This window comes from Hydra vulgaris, chromosome 11 (assembly GCF_038396675.1).
Source record: "Hydra vulgaris chromosome 11, alternate assembly HydraT2T_AEP".
Classification (NCBI taxonomy): Eukaryota; Metazoa; Cnidaria; class Hydrozoa; order Anthoathecata; family Hydridae; genus Hydra; species Hydra vulgaris.
In genome coordinates this window covers 17,807,863-17,824,893 of record NC_088930.1, presented here as the reverse complement: position 1 = coordinate 17,824,893, position 17,031 = coordinate 17,807,863, and the positions used below count along the sequence as shown (strand labels likewise).

General features: G+C 26.4%; 1 protein-coding gene across 2 annotated transcripts in view; it reads left to right on the top strand.

Moving 5' to 3' along the window:
• Positions 1-16,218, top strand: part of LOC100201341 (actin nucleation-promoting factor WASL) — a 36,805-nt gene extending 20,587 nt beyond the window's left edge. For both annotated transcript variants that reach the window (XM_065810323.1, XM_065810322.1), the window contains exons 7-12: positions 4,586-4,730; positions 7,586-7,628; positions 7,738-7,903; positions 15,018-15,502; positions 15,641-15,749; positions 15,870-16,218. In XM_065810323.1, the coding sequence (XP_065666395.1) occupies positions 4,586-4,730; positions 7,586-7,628; positions 7,738-7,903; positions 15,018-15,502; positions 15,641-15,749; positions 15,870-15,928 (1,007 nt within the window). In that variant the 3' untranslated portion in view covers positions 15,929-16,218. The remainder of the gene's footprint in view (positions 1-4,585; positions 4,731-7,585; positions 7,629-7,737; positions 7,904-15,017; positions 15,503-15,640; positions 15,750-15,869) is intronic.
• The last annotated feature ends 813 nt before the right edge of the window (positions 16,219-17,031 follow it).

Here is a 17,031-nt window from a genome sequence, read left to right as displayed (position 1 = left end):
TATATTAATATATGTATATATATATATATATATATATATATATATATATATATATATATATATATATATATATATATATATATATATATATATATATATATACACACATATACATAAATATATATACAATATTCAACAATCAGAATTAGGGTTGTTATTCCGCAATGTCGACCTGAAAGTGTTTGAGGTCGGCAAAAATTGCCGACCTTGTTTCTATATTTTATGGTAACCTCTTTGTGTCAAATTTTTTTTGCCGACCTAATGCCAACCTCTAACAGTTTGAGATCAGCAGTTTATTGCTGACCTTATTTTGCCTAATTCCAAGGGTTGAATATTATAATATATTTCAAATTTTACAACGCAATAAAAATTTAACATCAAAAAAATGCAACTGCATAGACAAAAAAGTTTGTCCATTAAATAACCAATGCCTTTCTAACAATGTTGTATACAAAACCACTGTAAGCTCTGGAGATCCTGAGTTCAAAAATAAAGTTTATTTCGGTATAAGTGAAACCACATTAAAATTAAGATGTGCCAACCATCTTAAATCTTTCAATGCACCCAAATATAAAAATACACTGAACTTTCCAAAGAAATATGGAAGCTAAAATCTAAAAATATAAAACCTGTGATTACATAGAAGATAATAGCATGATGTTAGCCCTACAATCAAGCATTAAAAGTTTGTAATTTTTGTCTGCGCAAGAAATTTCATATATTATCATACAAAAAAGAAAATTTACTTAATAAAAGATATGAAATAATATCAAAGTTCCTACATTCAAAGAAATTTTTACTATCCTTATTTAACACCAGGGACTAAAACCTTTGACATCTTTTTGTTGTGTTTTGTTTTTGTAACGTCAGAACTTGTTTCACTATAATTTTAATTTGTAACTTTCAAACTGCTTTTAAGTGACAAAATGCACAATGGCTGATGTTTGCTGAAAAGCATGAAACTCAGAGTTCCAAAATTTGTTTTTATTCATTTTAAATAAATAAATGAATATTGTTTTATTATTTAATAGTATTGAACACTCTTAAACACACAATATATATATGTATATATATATATGTATATATATATATATATATATATATATATATATATATATATACATATATATATATATATATACATATATATATATATATATATATATATATATATATATATATATATATATATATATATATATATATGTATATATATATATATATATATATATATATATGTATATATGTATATATATATATATGTATATATATATGTATATATATATACATATATGTATATATATATATATATGTATATATATATACAGTCCTCGGAATTAAGAAAAATGGCGTCAATAAATTACCAAACTTAAACTGTTAGAGTTTGACAAAAAAAATTTACTGTACATATGTAAAAACTTACTATAAAACTATTTAACAAGATCGGCAATTTTTTGCCTCAAACACTTTTAGCTCAGTAATCCTAATTTTGAGGGATACATATATATATATATATATATATATATATATATATATATATATATATATATATATATATATATATATATATATATATATATATATATATATATATTTCACAACTTTAAGTTTAATGCTATTGCAATCATCATGTGAAATACCAACATAATTTTTTGGTTAAAATAATTATATACAAATGGAAAAATAGTTATGTAAAACTAGTTACTATACATAAAAAGGTATATAGAAAAGCTATTGTTATAAGTGCGTATATCTAATCTTAAGGTTTGTGGTTGTTTAATAGAAATTTGTTTTTGTGACGGCATTTGAAAATCAACATTTTTAAAAAGTAAAAATATTTGTTTTTCATTTTTTTGTTGTGTTATTGTAAGCAGGGGCTCTTTTTTTTAAACCAAATTATGTTTCTTTTTTTTTTAGGAGGTGTCGTTATTTGGGTTGTACTTGAAATAAAAGTTTTTAAAACCGTTTTGTTTAAGTGCTTTTTTATATTTTGTTTTTGATGAGTGAAATATTTTTTTATCCAAAGAATTTTATGGTAGTAGATCATTAATAGAGAGAGGGATCTGCTGAAGAATTTGAGGTGGGTGGCTTGATTCAGTGTGAATGTAGAGTAGTTGGTCATTTTTTAAAGATTGAAAGTTACATCAAGAAAATTAACGCTCTTTAAATTGGTTTGAATCTCTATTTGAAATGCAATGTTTTTAAATCTCTCCATATTTTTTTTAAACTTGTCCAACTTTGCTGCAGTTTTTGCGCATTACCATTAATCTTTCTCTCTGTAAAGGCCTATACTATTTTAAATAATTGTTCTAGATAGAGAGTCTAGAATGTATAAACCCACCAGTTCACACACTTCAGCTCAATTAAAACATCCCATTTGAGGTTAAATCAATTGTTATACACCTTTTTTTTTCATGTTTCATAATTGAGTAATAATGATTTTCTGCAATGATTTATGACCCTAATTTTTTTGTTGCTGATTTTAGTGTGATGTTTTGGAAATAATAAAGCATTCTTTAGTATGTCTTTTGTGATGGATGAATAAAATTCATAGATGTTGAGTTAATACATTGATGTTGAATAAATACACAGTGTTGCTTGTCGTTTATGCTTGTAAATCATTTGATTACTGCTGCAGTGTTTTTCCATTGGTTTAGTTTTAATTTGTTTTTTATATCTTTGTTGATTTTATTTAGGTTTGTTTTGTTGACAACGTTGACATCACTTTTTGCCAGATTTAATAGGCGGCAAGGTTTTTGATTATCAAAATTGTTTTTGTGGTCTTTTAATGTAATGAATGCTTGTGACTTCTTTGCGATTTCTTTGTTTATATTTAGTTTAATTGCTATGCTTTTTTCTTTGAGTTTGATTAAATTTTCTAGTTTTTTAGAGGGTTTTTGTATGTTTTTGTGATGTTTTCTTTTAGTAGTTTAGAGTAATCTGCAGAGGATAATTGTTAAATGTTGTTGGTTTTGTCGGCAAGTATTAGGATATTAGGGTTAGATTTAATCTTTGATACGTTCTCTTTTTTTTTTGAAATTGGCTTAGGGATTTCTCAAACTTTTTTAGTTAATTAGTTCTGTCTTGAAGTTTTGTAATTCTTTGCATTGTGGTGGTGTCTTTTTTTTTTAAACCTAAATTTTGTTGTGTGCTTTTTTCGGTTCTATTTATGTGGAAATATGTTTTCCAGTGTATTCTTTTTTTAAAGCTTTCTATTTTTTTCAATTAGTTTTATTTTGTAAGTTGTTAATTTTGTATTGGAATATTTTTCAACAATTAGTTAAGATTAAATTTTTCCAATTTTTGAAGTCGATATAGGAGATTGCTTAATAACTTTTGTCAGGAGCATATTATGTATGTTTATATTTAAACTAAGTGATTAATTTATATATAAACATACATAATACGATTGGAATTAAGTGAGTTAAGATATATGCAAATGTGATCCGGTCAATTTTTTGCTTTTTAAAAACTGTAAACTCTGTTTTTATCACTCAACTCAATAGCTATTACTCAATAAAAAAAATTTTTTTTGATCTTGAATTATGATATAAAATCTCATTACAAAACTTTATATTACTATTATTTTTATAATTATTATTTTTATTATTATTAAAAATTATGATTTAAACTTTAATATTTTAACTTATTTTATAAATTCTCACATAAAACTAGAAAAATGAAATATGATAAAGTATTAAAAAATGTAGTAGATGTAGTATTTAAAAACAACCGCTAATCACATCAATCTAAAGAAATTTACTGTCATTAAATATTTTAAATAAAAGAAAATAAGATATAATATACTTGTATATTTTATTTAAATCTTATTTAATATTTTCTTATAAATTAAATGCTTGTAACTCTTTTTAAAAATTAAAAATGAGTAAAAAAATATATAAAAACTAATTTGAACTTTTTATAATTATTTTAAATCAAAAGAAAAAAAACTAGTAACATATTTTTAAATATATCTTTATTATTACTTTTTTTTTTATCAATTAAAATAATTTCTAATTTAAAACATTTAAATTTCAGAAAAAGTCTTCTCAGGAAAGGCCTTATATGACCACGCCTTATATGACCACGCATTTAATATTTTGTTTTGACAACTTTAGCTCTTTGCAAGTTTTGCTTATCATTTAAAAAATGTGCTGAATAAACAAAATGTAAACTAAAATTAAAACAAAAACAAATCATAAACTGAAAAGAGAATAAAAACTAAAAAAAAATTTAACAAATGATAAAATGAATAAAAGATAAAACAGAAACAATAAAAGCATAAATGTCTTTATTTAAAATTGTTTGACTTCATAGAATTAAAAAAAGATCAAAGTTTCAAAGTTATTTATTTATTAGATCAAAGTTAATTAAATTGAAGGAGAATTATTCGTTAAGGCTTGATATATGTGTTTGTGTTTTTATATATACATAGTTGTTACATATTTTATGTTTGCTTTATATTCAAGTAGTTTTTTATTTTTGTAGAGTTAAGAAATTTAAAATTTAAGCTGCCATTTCAGGAAACAATGCTTACTGTTTATGATGGTGTTATGGTTTGAGTATAACTAAATTCTTTTCTCAGATAACACACAGAGTGTAGTTGCTACATCGGTAGCACCAACAATAAGTCCTTCGCCATCCTCAAATGATTTGAAAAAGAAAGAGAAACCTGGTAAGAAAAAAGTAAAACTATCAAAAGAAGATATTGGTACTCCATCTGATTTTAGGTAATTATATTTTTAAAAAGTATTCCTAAGAATTTATCATACATAATCACAATGCATACTACAAAAGATAGCCCAGAAATACCTCTTAAACCTTAATATGCTTTTATTTATGAGTTGGAATCTCAATATGATTTGAGATCAAACCTTTTATTAATATTATTAAAATTAAATTTTTTTTTTCTTTCTTCACTACTACAATCTGTTTAAATTTTTGTTAAAATCAGATATTTTATCAATTTTTATTAGCACTTAACACATTTTTCTTTTGAAAATGCACTGTAGATGCATTACTATGTTATTCTTATTCTTAAAAAAACACACATTTAATATGCTGTAAAATATCATTACTTTTTTGTTGTTGTAAAAAATAATTATTTTTCTGAAGGTATTAAGCTGGTGTACAAATCGACTTTATATTAGGGATTTGCTAACTTCAAAGTACATACAGTGTAAAATAACTTCAAAGTACATACAGTGTAAAATAACTTCAAAGTGTATACAGTGTAAAATAACTTCAAAGTACATACAGTGTAAAATAACTTCAAAGTGTATACAGTGTAAAATAACTTCAAAGTACATACAGTGTAAAATAACTTTAAAGTGCATACAGTGTAAAATAACTTCAAAGTGCATACAGTGTAAAATAACTCAAAGTGCATTCAGTGTAAAATAACTTCAAAGTGCATACAGTGTGAAATAACTTTTTATTCTAATTTCACTTTAACTTAATTAAATCAAGTAAGGTTATTAACAACTTTTATTTTAGTTTTTATGATTTTTAATGCAACAGTTATAAAAATTATTGCAATCAAATTTTAGCTGCAATTAATTTTATTCCAATCAAATTGAGCTAAATATAGCTGCTAAAAATTGTCATTTAAAATCATTATGGTTTAGTTAAATAAATAAATCTTTTGTTTTTACATTACTAATATTAATTATAACTTATAAATTATAAAATTACAAAGAAAGGTTTATACAGTATGTTCAAGTGTATAGTATTATCAAAAAACCATATAGCATTCAAATCGAAAACTTGTTCATGTGCATAAGTTCAACTAATGTTGAATTCTACATATAGCACAGTATTTTTAGCACATCACATAAAGAACATAGATGGTGTTTTCGTTACATAGTTTCATTATCTAGTGTTTTTAAACCAAAGATGAATAATTTGTACAAACTAGATGGTACAAAATATATTACACTTTTTTTTTCTTTTTTTTCATGCTAAATGATGAAACCAATGGTTAGTCCCTAAAATACAGATGTTTTATAACTATTAAAAAGTTAAATAACAGCTATTAATATATAAAACATACACAGTAGCAAAGTAAAAACAACTTTTTAAAAAAAAAAACGAAAGAAAAAACAAATAAAACAAGTGACACTAAATTTAGCATTATAAATAACACATTTTACAAAAGCAAATATTAAATCATGGTTCAAATCTATTATACACCTCTGGAGGGGGTGTAGAGCCAATTTGAACCCCCTGAGCTTTTTGTTGTTAGCCAAGTGTTAAGGTTTTGGAGAAACATTTGTTAAAAAAAGTTTAAATTAGTTTTTGATTATTGTTATAGTTAGGGTTGGTCTTGTGGAGATTGGTCTTGTGGAGATTGGTCTTGTGGAGATTAATCTTGTTTGCTTTTAATAGCTGAAAAGGCATAACATAGAAAAAGGTTTTCCTGAAAGATTTAATGAATTAAGAATAAAGAGTTTCCTATCTGGATAGACTTTATCATATAAAGATTTTTATCTAACAGTAAATAGTGACAATCAGAATGTTAATAGGCTAACCTCTGCAAAGATTATAATCAAAACTAATAATAAAAAAAGTTAAACTCCATTTGTAGAATTAAATTCTACATCAGGAAATGTTTATCTGTTGGTTTAATGATTTAACTCTTTTCCTACCGCAAGCCGCTGATAGCGGCTTTTGATTTTTTTTATTATGACCGCAAGCCGCTGGTAGCAGCTTTTGAGCATGCTTTATAATTTATCCTGTTTTGTTCATAAATTTTCATTCTAGACGCATATAATTTATTTAGGTTTAATTAGTTCTCCACATGATCAAGTACAAATATGAATCATAATGTGTAGTTATAATAAGTTATCACTTGGCAAAGAAAAATCTTGAGTAATCCTTGATTAAAAAAATTTCTTTAAATTTAGTTCGTAATTAGTAAAGTAAAGCAGCACTAAACTTCGTTAAAACTTAAAGAAGTTTACTTAGCTAAATACTACAAGTATTTAGCTAAGTAATTAAGCAGCGTTAACACTGTAAAATTTAACTTGAAGAAGCGTATGAGTATTTAGCTAAGTAATAAGGTCTTTTGAAGAAAAATGTTCTTTTTATACATTAAATGAGTTTTGTTTTAGACTTTATGTTTTAGTTACTATTTATAAAAACAATGGTTTTTACACTTTTGTACTTTGCATTGTACTTTGCATTTCTTATTGTTCAATGATGCGTGTTAAAAACTTATTTAATTAAAAAGTTCATTTGTTTAGCTTTCTATTGATATTTATTTTGTTACGCTTTTAAAAAGATATACTATTCGAATTTTAATTTGTTTTCAATGTTATGTTATCTAAATTTTATTCAAAAAAATGTGCCGTCACGACAAAATTTTTTTTGTTAAAACAGCGGTAGCAAGAGTTAAAGAAAATTTCAAACCACAGCAGTCCCAGATCCCAGCCCCAGACCCCAAAATCTCTATAAACTTCCGATACTTTGCATCCCTGGCTATAATAACGTTTTAAAAACAATTTATACAATTTAATTATAAAAGTATATGATAAAACAAAAAGATGTTTTGTAATTTTAAATTTTAAGCAACATTTATGTTTAGACATGTTGGACATGTTGGTTGGGACCCTAAAGGAGGCTTTGATGTATGCTTTAATTTTTTTTTGTAACATTTTTGATAATGATTAGATATTTTTATGATCTGTTCATTTCATTATTATAATTGCATTCATTCAAAATATGTCATTAATTTAGATTAATAATATTGACCCACAATGGAGAAAATTATTTGATACAATTGGTGTAACTGAGAAGCAGCTTGAAGATGAGGAAACATCTAAGTTTATTTATGAATTTGTGGAGTCTCATGGGGGTATTGAAAAAGCTACTAAAGAACTTGAGAAGTCTGGAAATGCAGACGGTAAATTTTATTTATGAGTAATTCAAAATCCCTTTTTAAATAATAAAAAAGTATTAGACAAACAAGCTATAGTTTTACAGAAATTTAAATGCAGCCTTAAGCGTTGATGCAGAGTTTTATTGATTTTTCAGTACTCCGAGATCAAATATAATGGACTTCAATTCCAGACTCTAAATTTTTTATTTTAAATTAAATAGCAACTATAATGGTCTGGGGTCATGTGCGGAAAACAGGTGCTTAATACTGACTTAAGATATGAGTAACGGCTAAGTGACAACACCTGTAAAGTGTCAACAAAGCCCTCAATTGTTTTTAATGGATTAATTTTTTTAAATATCCGCAAGTTATTTCACATATTTTATAAACTGTGGTACATTTGTGGCACACAAAATATTTCAATATGGGTTGCTAAAAAGTGCTACTTTTGATAGCATTTTTGCAGCTTATTCTAATCTTCTTTTTCTTCTAATATATATTTTTTCTATTATTATGAGAAGTTCAGCGTGTTCTCTAGCTGTTTAAGGTTACTTACATAAGCTTTTGTAACACATGCAGTTTCCTTTCCGCACAACTTGTTACTTTTATCCTTGTTAGGTACAATAGATTAAAAGCCATATTACTTTATATTCATTCACAATGAAAATATCTGTCGGTTGTGTCTGATGCATGGCTAGTGGCCATTACTGGTCAAAAGTGTCAAAAATTAGTAAATGGCAAATAATTATATAGAGCAAGACAGTTATCAATACAAGTTTTGTAGACATTTTTTATATATGCATAATGTTTGAAACTGTACTTTAAACATTAAATGAGTTGAAGCAAGTGTATATATATTTATGTACATATGTATATATATACATAATAATATATAAATAATAATACATAATATTATATACATTATACTCGAAGTACTTTCAAGTTTCCCTTGAACCCTCACTAATACTTTCTCATATAAATCACTTGAAAACTTGAACCCCCATTAATGGAACTTTTATCTGTTCCTGTGGTTAATATTCTCCCAATAACTCAAACTTTAGAAGAAAAATTGAAACAAAATCTTAGGAAAAGTTATTATTCTTCTTTAATTAAGTTTAACTTTTTGCCTTTAAGCGCAGCCAAGTTTCTCATCAAAATTTGAAGAAATTGATTTAAACTGCAATAAAGGCCATACATTGCAATGTAAACAATATTACCAGTTTTGAAATTAGAATTGTTTCATAGTATAAGTTATGTTAACATGCATTGGAATATTATTATAAAAGTTGTGTATTATGTTTACATTGGCTACTGTCTACTGTAAATAGAAAAATTAACACAAAATCAATCAAAGAAAAGAACACTGCTTTAAGGGAAATTAGAGAAGTATTGTCAAAGTCTCAGGTTGCTATCAAATACGGCGTTCCAAAAAATACGCTGTCAACATGGATCAAAAATAAAGAAAAAATTTTCAAATTTATGAAGACACAAGGGAGCAATTCAAAATGTATAAGAATTAAAGAAGGAACATTTTCAAATTTAGATAATCTTGCTTTTAAATTGCTTTTAATTGTAAGGTGTAGAAGCGTAGCACTATCAGCATCAATTTTAAAAATAAAAGCGCGAGAGCTTGCTTTAAAGATTAATATCAAAGGATTTCAAGCACCTGATGGTTGGCTTGATTGTTGGAAAAACAGATATAATATTTCTTTCAAGAGGGTATATTGAAAAAGTAACTCTTGTACAGGTGATATGACCATGTCATGGAATAAAACAAATCTCCCTACAATTTTATCCAGGTACAAACTTGATAAAATTTACAATGCAGATGAATTTGGATTATTTTTTCATGTGCAATTTAATAAGTCACTAAGTTTTTGATCTAAGGTTTGTATATTGGGAAAGCACATTAAAATTCGTTTTACTAGGATGGCTGCAGCAAATGTAGCAGGTGATAAAATTCATGCTTGTAATAGGTAAATCAAAATCACCTTACTGCTTTAAAGGAGTTAAGCACTTACCTAGCAGATACATTAATAAAAATAAAAGCTGTATGGATAGCGCACTGTTTAAAGAGTGGATACGGGATATGGATACAAAGTTTACAAAAGAAGAAAAGAAAGTAGCATTTATAATAGATAACTACTTAGCACACCTGGCGATTGATAATCTAAAATCTATTAACCTCATTTTTTTACCACCGAATACCATGTCTAAACTTCTTTTTCATTTCAAATCATCAGCATCATTGTTAAGCAAATGAACATGATGCTGATGGCAAGAAAGCTAATAATGATGATAATGCGATCAATCCAGTTTGCCCTAAAGTTACTGATATTTGAGAAGCACTGCAAGTTTTGTATAAATATATGGCCTTCAGTCTTCGTGGTAAAGATTTTCAACAAATGCTCAATGCAGTCTCAATTATAAGACAAAGTGAAAATAGAACATTTTAAAATTTTTAATATATTGTTTTTACCTTTGATAACTTTTTACTTATCGGCAAAAGTTCGTGTTATAGAATGTCCCAATAACTCGAACTAAAATATATATATATATATATATATATATATGTGTGTGTGTGTATATATATATATATATATGCAGAGCTGCTCAAAAGTTTAGCACGCAGCCAAATTAAATTTACTTTTTTTTTTAAAACACCATGATTTTTATCAGCAACAAAGTTTACGGTCTATTAGTCTTCTATTAAACTGTTTGTCTTAATATTTGGTTTTTAAGTGCCAGGTTTGTTTCTTGTGCAATCTGTTTTGCTGAGTATTTAAGATTTTTTCTGGCGATTCTATAAAAAGAATTGTCATCAGTTGTACTTTTCATTCTTTATTGCCCAGAACGCTTTTTGTCAGTAGTACTACCAGTTCATTAAATTTGGCAATAGTTCTAGTTACGCATGAAGGTAAAACACACTTTAAAACTTGAGATATTTCAATTTAAGATTAACCTCCTATATTAAGGCCAATAATACGCTGTTTGATTTCTTGACTAATTTCTTTTTTTCCCATGGCAAATTTTTATACAAAAACTAAACAAAAAGGATGAATGAATTTAAAACAAACATTCAAAATCTCTATATCATAACAAAATTTTTATATACAAAATATTACTTTAAATTTATTTTTTAATATTTTATTAAAAAGGAGAGTTAAATTTAATATTATGCAACTTTTTTTAGCAATAAAAGATAAAAGCTCTCCTCAAAAGCTTTGAAGAGAGTCAGCATGCTAAACTTATGAGCTTTTTTTAAATATAAATTTTTATAAATTAGTAAAAAACACTTATCTAACTTTTATCTTCTACTTTAAGTTTCACCATTGCTGGATCATCAGGAAGAGTTACTGAATCTCAAAAAAAATTCAATTAATAGAAAAAAATATTTTACAGGAAGTTATAAATTATTATAAAAAAATATTTAATTACTATATTTTTTTGTTAACGGGAAGTTACAAAAAGTAATTATTAAATAATTTTCTTTCGAATGATATAGTTTAATTTGGTTATTTGTTTTTATAATTTTTTAAGAGGTATTTATTTTCGCGCCTACATTTTGAAATTAATTCAGATTTTTTGTTTAATAAATTTTCTTGATTTAAATGAGTAATTATTTCAAATTTTTCTTGCAAACATCGCATACATTTTTTGGAAATGTTATTATAGGCAGGGGCAGATTTTAGAATAGACCATTGTAAATTAAAATTTTAATTTTTTTCTTTTAAATCCCTAATATATATTGACAGCATAGTCTCGTATGAATAATTGTTGTGTTTAAATGATTGTTTGTGGTTGGCATAACGTTTTTTCCATTCCCTCTCGGTTAAGCCAATATATTGTTTATCAGGGTTATTTTGTGAGGAAACAATGCACTTGTAAATTACATTTTTCGAAAGGCATTTTCCATTTAGAGGGCAATCTATTTTTTGTTTACAATTACAATAATCATCAGTGTTTTTTTCTTTTATATGTTCATTTTTATTAATTAACGCGTAGTTGTGGCCTTTTATAGTTCTTTCTAAATTTTTTGTACAACTATAACTTACTTTAATGGTATTTCTGTTAAAAATCTTATGTAATTTATTAGAGGGAGGAAAATGTTTGTCAACTAATTTTAGAAAAATTTTACCTATATTTGTTGAAACATTTTTGCTGTACGGGGGGTTGAACCAAAATATGTTTCTATTTCTATTACGCTTTTTTGCAATTTTCTTTTCAAATTTTAGCTCGAAATTTTGAAAGCCACTTTTTTTAAGGGCATCTTCATAAACGCGTTTAGAGGAGTTAAAAATATTTTCATTAGAAGAGTTTTGGTTTAGCCTATTGTTAATTGAAATTGAAATTTGTTTTAGAATTTGAGAGGGATGGTTCGAATTCACATTAATATAGCTTGAACCCTAAAATTTTAGTTTTTGCTGACAAAACCAGCAACATTTACCAAATTACCTCAGAAACTCATCAAAAAATACTGCGCGATAATATTTCTAATAACTATACAAAAGCACCAAAAAACTTGGAAAACGCCATTAATTTAGAAGCTCAAAACATCGCCAAAAATATTAATTTAGATGCGAGAATTGAATCAGTTGCACCAGCGCAAGCGTTTGTTTCACTAAAAGATCACAAACCAAATTTTCAAAATAAACTCCCTTGTAGGCTACTAGTACCCTCAAAAAGTGAACTAGGGCACGTTAGTAAAATAAAACTAGACAAAATTAATAACTCTATTCGGAAAAAATTAGGCACTGCAGAAAAAATTTACTCTATTTTGATAAGGAAACGTGGAAGAAAAAAACCACGCACGAATGTTTTGATGTAACAATGGGAAGTTACGACGGAGCAGAAATTTGCAAATTTGTAGGTTTATATATTTTAAATACCCTAGCTAAAATAATTCAAATAAATCAATTAGGTATTTATAGCGACGACGGTTTAATAATAATGCATAAAAAATCAGGGCCACAGCTCGATAAAATTAGAAAAGATATTATTATTGGCTTCCAAATTGAAATAAATATAAATTTAAAAATAATGAATTTTCTTGATGTCACATTTAACCTCTCAGAAAGTTCCTATAAGCCCTACAAAAAACCTAATGACGAATTATTGTATATTAATGTTAATTCGAACCATCCCTCTCAAATTCTAAAACAAATTTCAATTTCAATTAACAATAGGCTAAACCAAAACTCTTCTAATGAAAATATTTTTAACTCCTCTAAACGCGTTTATGAAGATGCCCTTAAAAAAAGTGGCTTTCAAAATTTCGAGCTAAAATTTGAAAAGAAAATTGCAAAAAAGCGTAATAGAAATAGAAACATATTTTGGTTCAACCCCCCGTACAGCAAAAATGTTTCAACAAATATAGGTAAAATTTTTCTAAAATTAGTTGACTAACGTTTTCCTCCCTCTAATAAATTACATAAGATTTTTAACAGAAATACCATTAAAGTAAGTTATAGTTGTACAAAAAATTTAGAAAGAACTATAAAAGGCCACAACTACGCGTTAATTAATAAAAATGAACATATAAAAGAAAAAAACACTGATGATTATTGTAATTGTAAACAAAAAATAGATTGCCCTCTAAATGGAAAATGCCTTTCGAAAAATGTAATTTACAAGTGCATTGTTTCCTCACAAAATAACCCTGATAAACAATATATTGGCTTAACCGAGAGGGAATGGAAAAAACGTTATGCCAACCACAAACAATCATTTAAACACAACAATTATTCATACGAGACTATGCTGTCAATATATATTAGGGATTTAAAAGAAAAAAATTAAAATTTTAATTTACAATGGTCTATTCTAAAATCTGCCCCTGCCTATAATAACATTTCCAAAAAATGTATGCGATGTTTGCAAGAAAAATTTGAAATAATTACTCATTTAAATCAAGAAAATTTATTAAACAAAAAATCTGAATTATGTTATAAGTTGATTTTCCAAACATTACTTCAATAAGTATAGCTGGATGTCTTTGTGATTATTTTACTGTTCAATGTATTTAATAGGAGATTGAAAATAATGACTACCATATCAGATGTTTACTATATTATAGTAAAGTGCTTATGAATTTACAATTCAGTCCAAATTTAAATTGACTTAATAATATATAATTTATTTTCATGATTAAAGTTATCAAGATGTTTTTAGTTTTTTATCTTTAATGTTTTTAGTTTTTTATCTTTAATGAATTCTTCTGCTTTTGATTTGCAATTTAGAATCAAGATTGTTGACTTAAAAAGTAATAGAAAGAATTTATATAAACACAAAAACCATGTGAGAATGTGGTTTTTAAATAAGGAGTATGTATTTGATGAAAATCAAAAAAATTGGAGATATTATCTTGAAAGATAAAAAAAGACTTTAAAAAAAAATATTGACAAGATTTAAATTTCCTCAATGATTAAAAGAAATTGCATGTTCAAAAAATATCGTGCAAAAAAAATTTTGCATAACGAAAAGAGAATTAAGTGAAAAATTTAAATATTGAAAGAGCCCATTAGGAAACAAAAAAAGGTTGATAAGTGAAAAATCTGAGAAGACAATAAAATGTTTAAATACTTATGATAATGAAGAAGATTACATTAAACAGAATGGCTAAAAACCAGTTCATCAAACTGGGACTTATTTTCAGATTATAAACAGTAATGCAAATTTTATGGTTGTTGCATATTATTGTTTAAAATTTGAAACAACAGATAAAAATCTTGGATAAAAACCTTAAGACAATCTTTCTTTGAGTAAAATTGTACAATTCTAAAAATGTTTTATATTTAAAGTACATAGCAAAAAATGTTAACAAGCCCACTCCCCAATCTCTTACATGAAAAAAATACACATGATTTTAGCAAAATAACAAAACGTAATCTAAAATCAGATAGATCAAGCTACAAAAACAAAAATAAAAGGTTTTGTTGATATAACTTTATATAACTATTTCCCGTAAAATTTATTTTACTTATTAAACGTTCACTAATAGTTATGGTAAAAGTAAGCTGTAAAGAACTATTATCTTTTTAAATTTTTTGTGTATATTTTAAATACACTTTTGAATTTTTTTTTTTTGAAGACGCTTTCAAATAATAATTTAAAGTTTATAAACTAAGGCTAAATTTAGGTGCACCTCCTCCTCCAGCTAGGTCTGCTCCTCCTCCACCACCACCATCACGAGGCGTACCTCCACGTGGTCAAGCACCACCTATACCTCAATCTATAGAAAGAGAAACAACTGTTAAAGGTCCACCAGCTCGTAGTGCACCACCACCACCACCACCATCTTCCTCAAGAACAGGTCCACCACCTCCTCAACAGGTATCAAGAGGTCCTCCACCTCCTCCTCAAATGTCTGCTCCGCCGCCTCCTCCACCTCTAAATGCTCCTGCACCTCCTCCTCCACCTCCTGTTCCAGTTGCAGGTGCACCACCCCCACCACCTCCTCCTGGAGTTTCTAAGCCGACATCTGCAGGACCAGCAAAAGGAGGTTTGTTAGATCAAATTCATCAAGGAAGACAATTAAATAAAGTAGAGCCACAACAAAAAGAAGCGGGAGATGGAAGAGGTGATCTTCTTAATGCAATTCGCCTGGGTGCTAAACTTAAAACTGTATGAATCTTTTTTGTCAGACTTGTTTATTTGATTTATTATCATTAATTTTAATTTTAAATTATTATATTTTTTAGAATAATTTTAAGAATAATCAAAATAATTCAAAAGTCTATTAACTGTTTTTTTTGTGTGTAGGTTTCGCAATCAGACCGTACAAGTGTAGCAGACGATGATCAACTTGAAGGAATGGCCGGTGCACTTGCAAAAGCATTAGCCATGCGCTCTGCTCACATTCAAGTTTCCGGTAAAATACTATTTTAGTTAATTACTACTATAAACCCTATTTATTTGATAATAAAATTTGTTATAAAAATATAAAACACATAATGAATAGTCAATAAATTTTATTTAAAATAAATATTAGATAATGATGATGACGATGAGGACGAAGATGAATTCGATGACGATGATTGGTCTGAATAGAGAATATGTTAAATATATTAAAAATCTTCACGCTCTTCAGATGATACCGAAAGTTTACAGGTTTTCATTCTTAAAATAAACTTTTCACGTATTGCAAGTTTTGTTTAGGTGTAAATTTTTCTAATTAATTTAAAAGATATTGTGCAATACACATCTCTGCGAGAGGATTTTTATTTAGTTCTATGTTGCTTTATTTAAATTCAATATTTTTATAACTTTTTGTAATAATTCTTTTGTAAAAAAAATAATTTTATCAATAAATATCAGCTGTTGCTACAGTATTTCATAAAGCCTTATTTTCTTTTTCACTTGAAAAGTGTTGAATAATAAGGTGCGAAGTGGTATGATAACACTATAAGATGTGTGAGGTGGTGCGATAAAACAGGTTAACGCACAATAACGCACAAAAACAAGCTAACGCACAAGGTTTAAACAATTACACTCACCGTATTTAGTTCATAAACATAATACTTTGTATATATACTTTTTTAAATTGAAGCATAATATAAGAATTTTTGATAAATTGACAACTTTTTTCAATCGTTTTCATAACACAACTTTCGAAAATTTTCGATTAAAACGTTATCGATAAAAAACTTATTTTTCGGATTTTGTAAAAACTTTCAAAAACTATAGAATAGCTAAAATAATTTCGAAAACTTTAATTTCGAAAACAAAAAATATACTACAAGTAGGTGCACCGCAAAAACCGCAAGAGTAATGGCATACTCTTATTTTCTTATAGACAATTTATTTAAAAATTTTCTAAATATTTTTCATTACAACTACTATAAATAACTTCTTCCAGAGGGCTGCTGGAAATTATTTATAATTGATTACTATTTTTTACCAAAAAAATAGTAACCAAAAATGTCAAAAAGTCATTGTTTTTTCAATGCGCACTTCAAAAACCACATCAACAAAAATGAAAATAAAACTTTTTCCAAATAAGTTTAAGCTTCAGGATTTGCTTTGCGGTAGTTATATTATATTCTGCGTTGATTTTATATGTGATTGCAAACTTACTTTTTTATTTAGCATGTTATTCACTTCAAAATCCACATCTTACGCACCCCAAAAACCACATTAGTTTTTCTTTACTA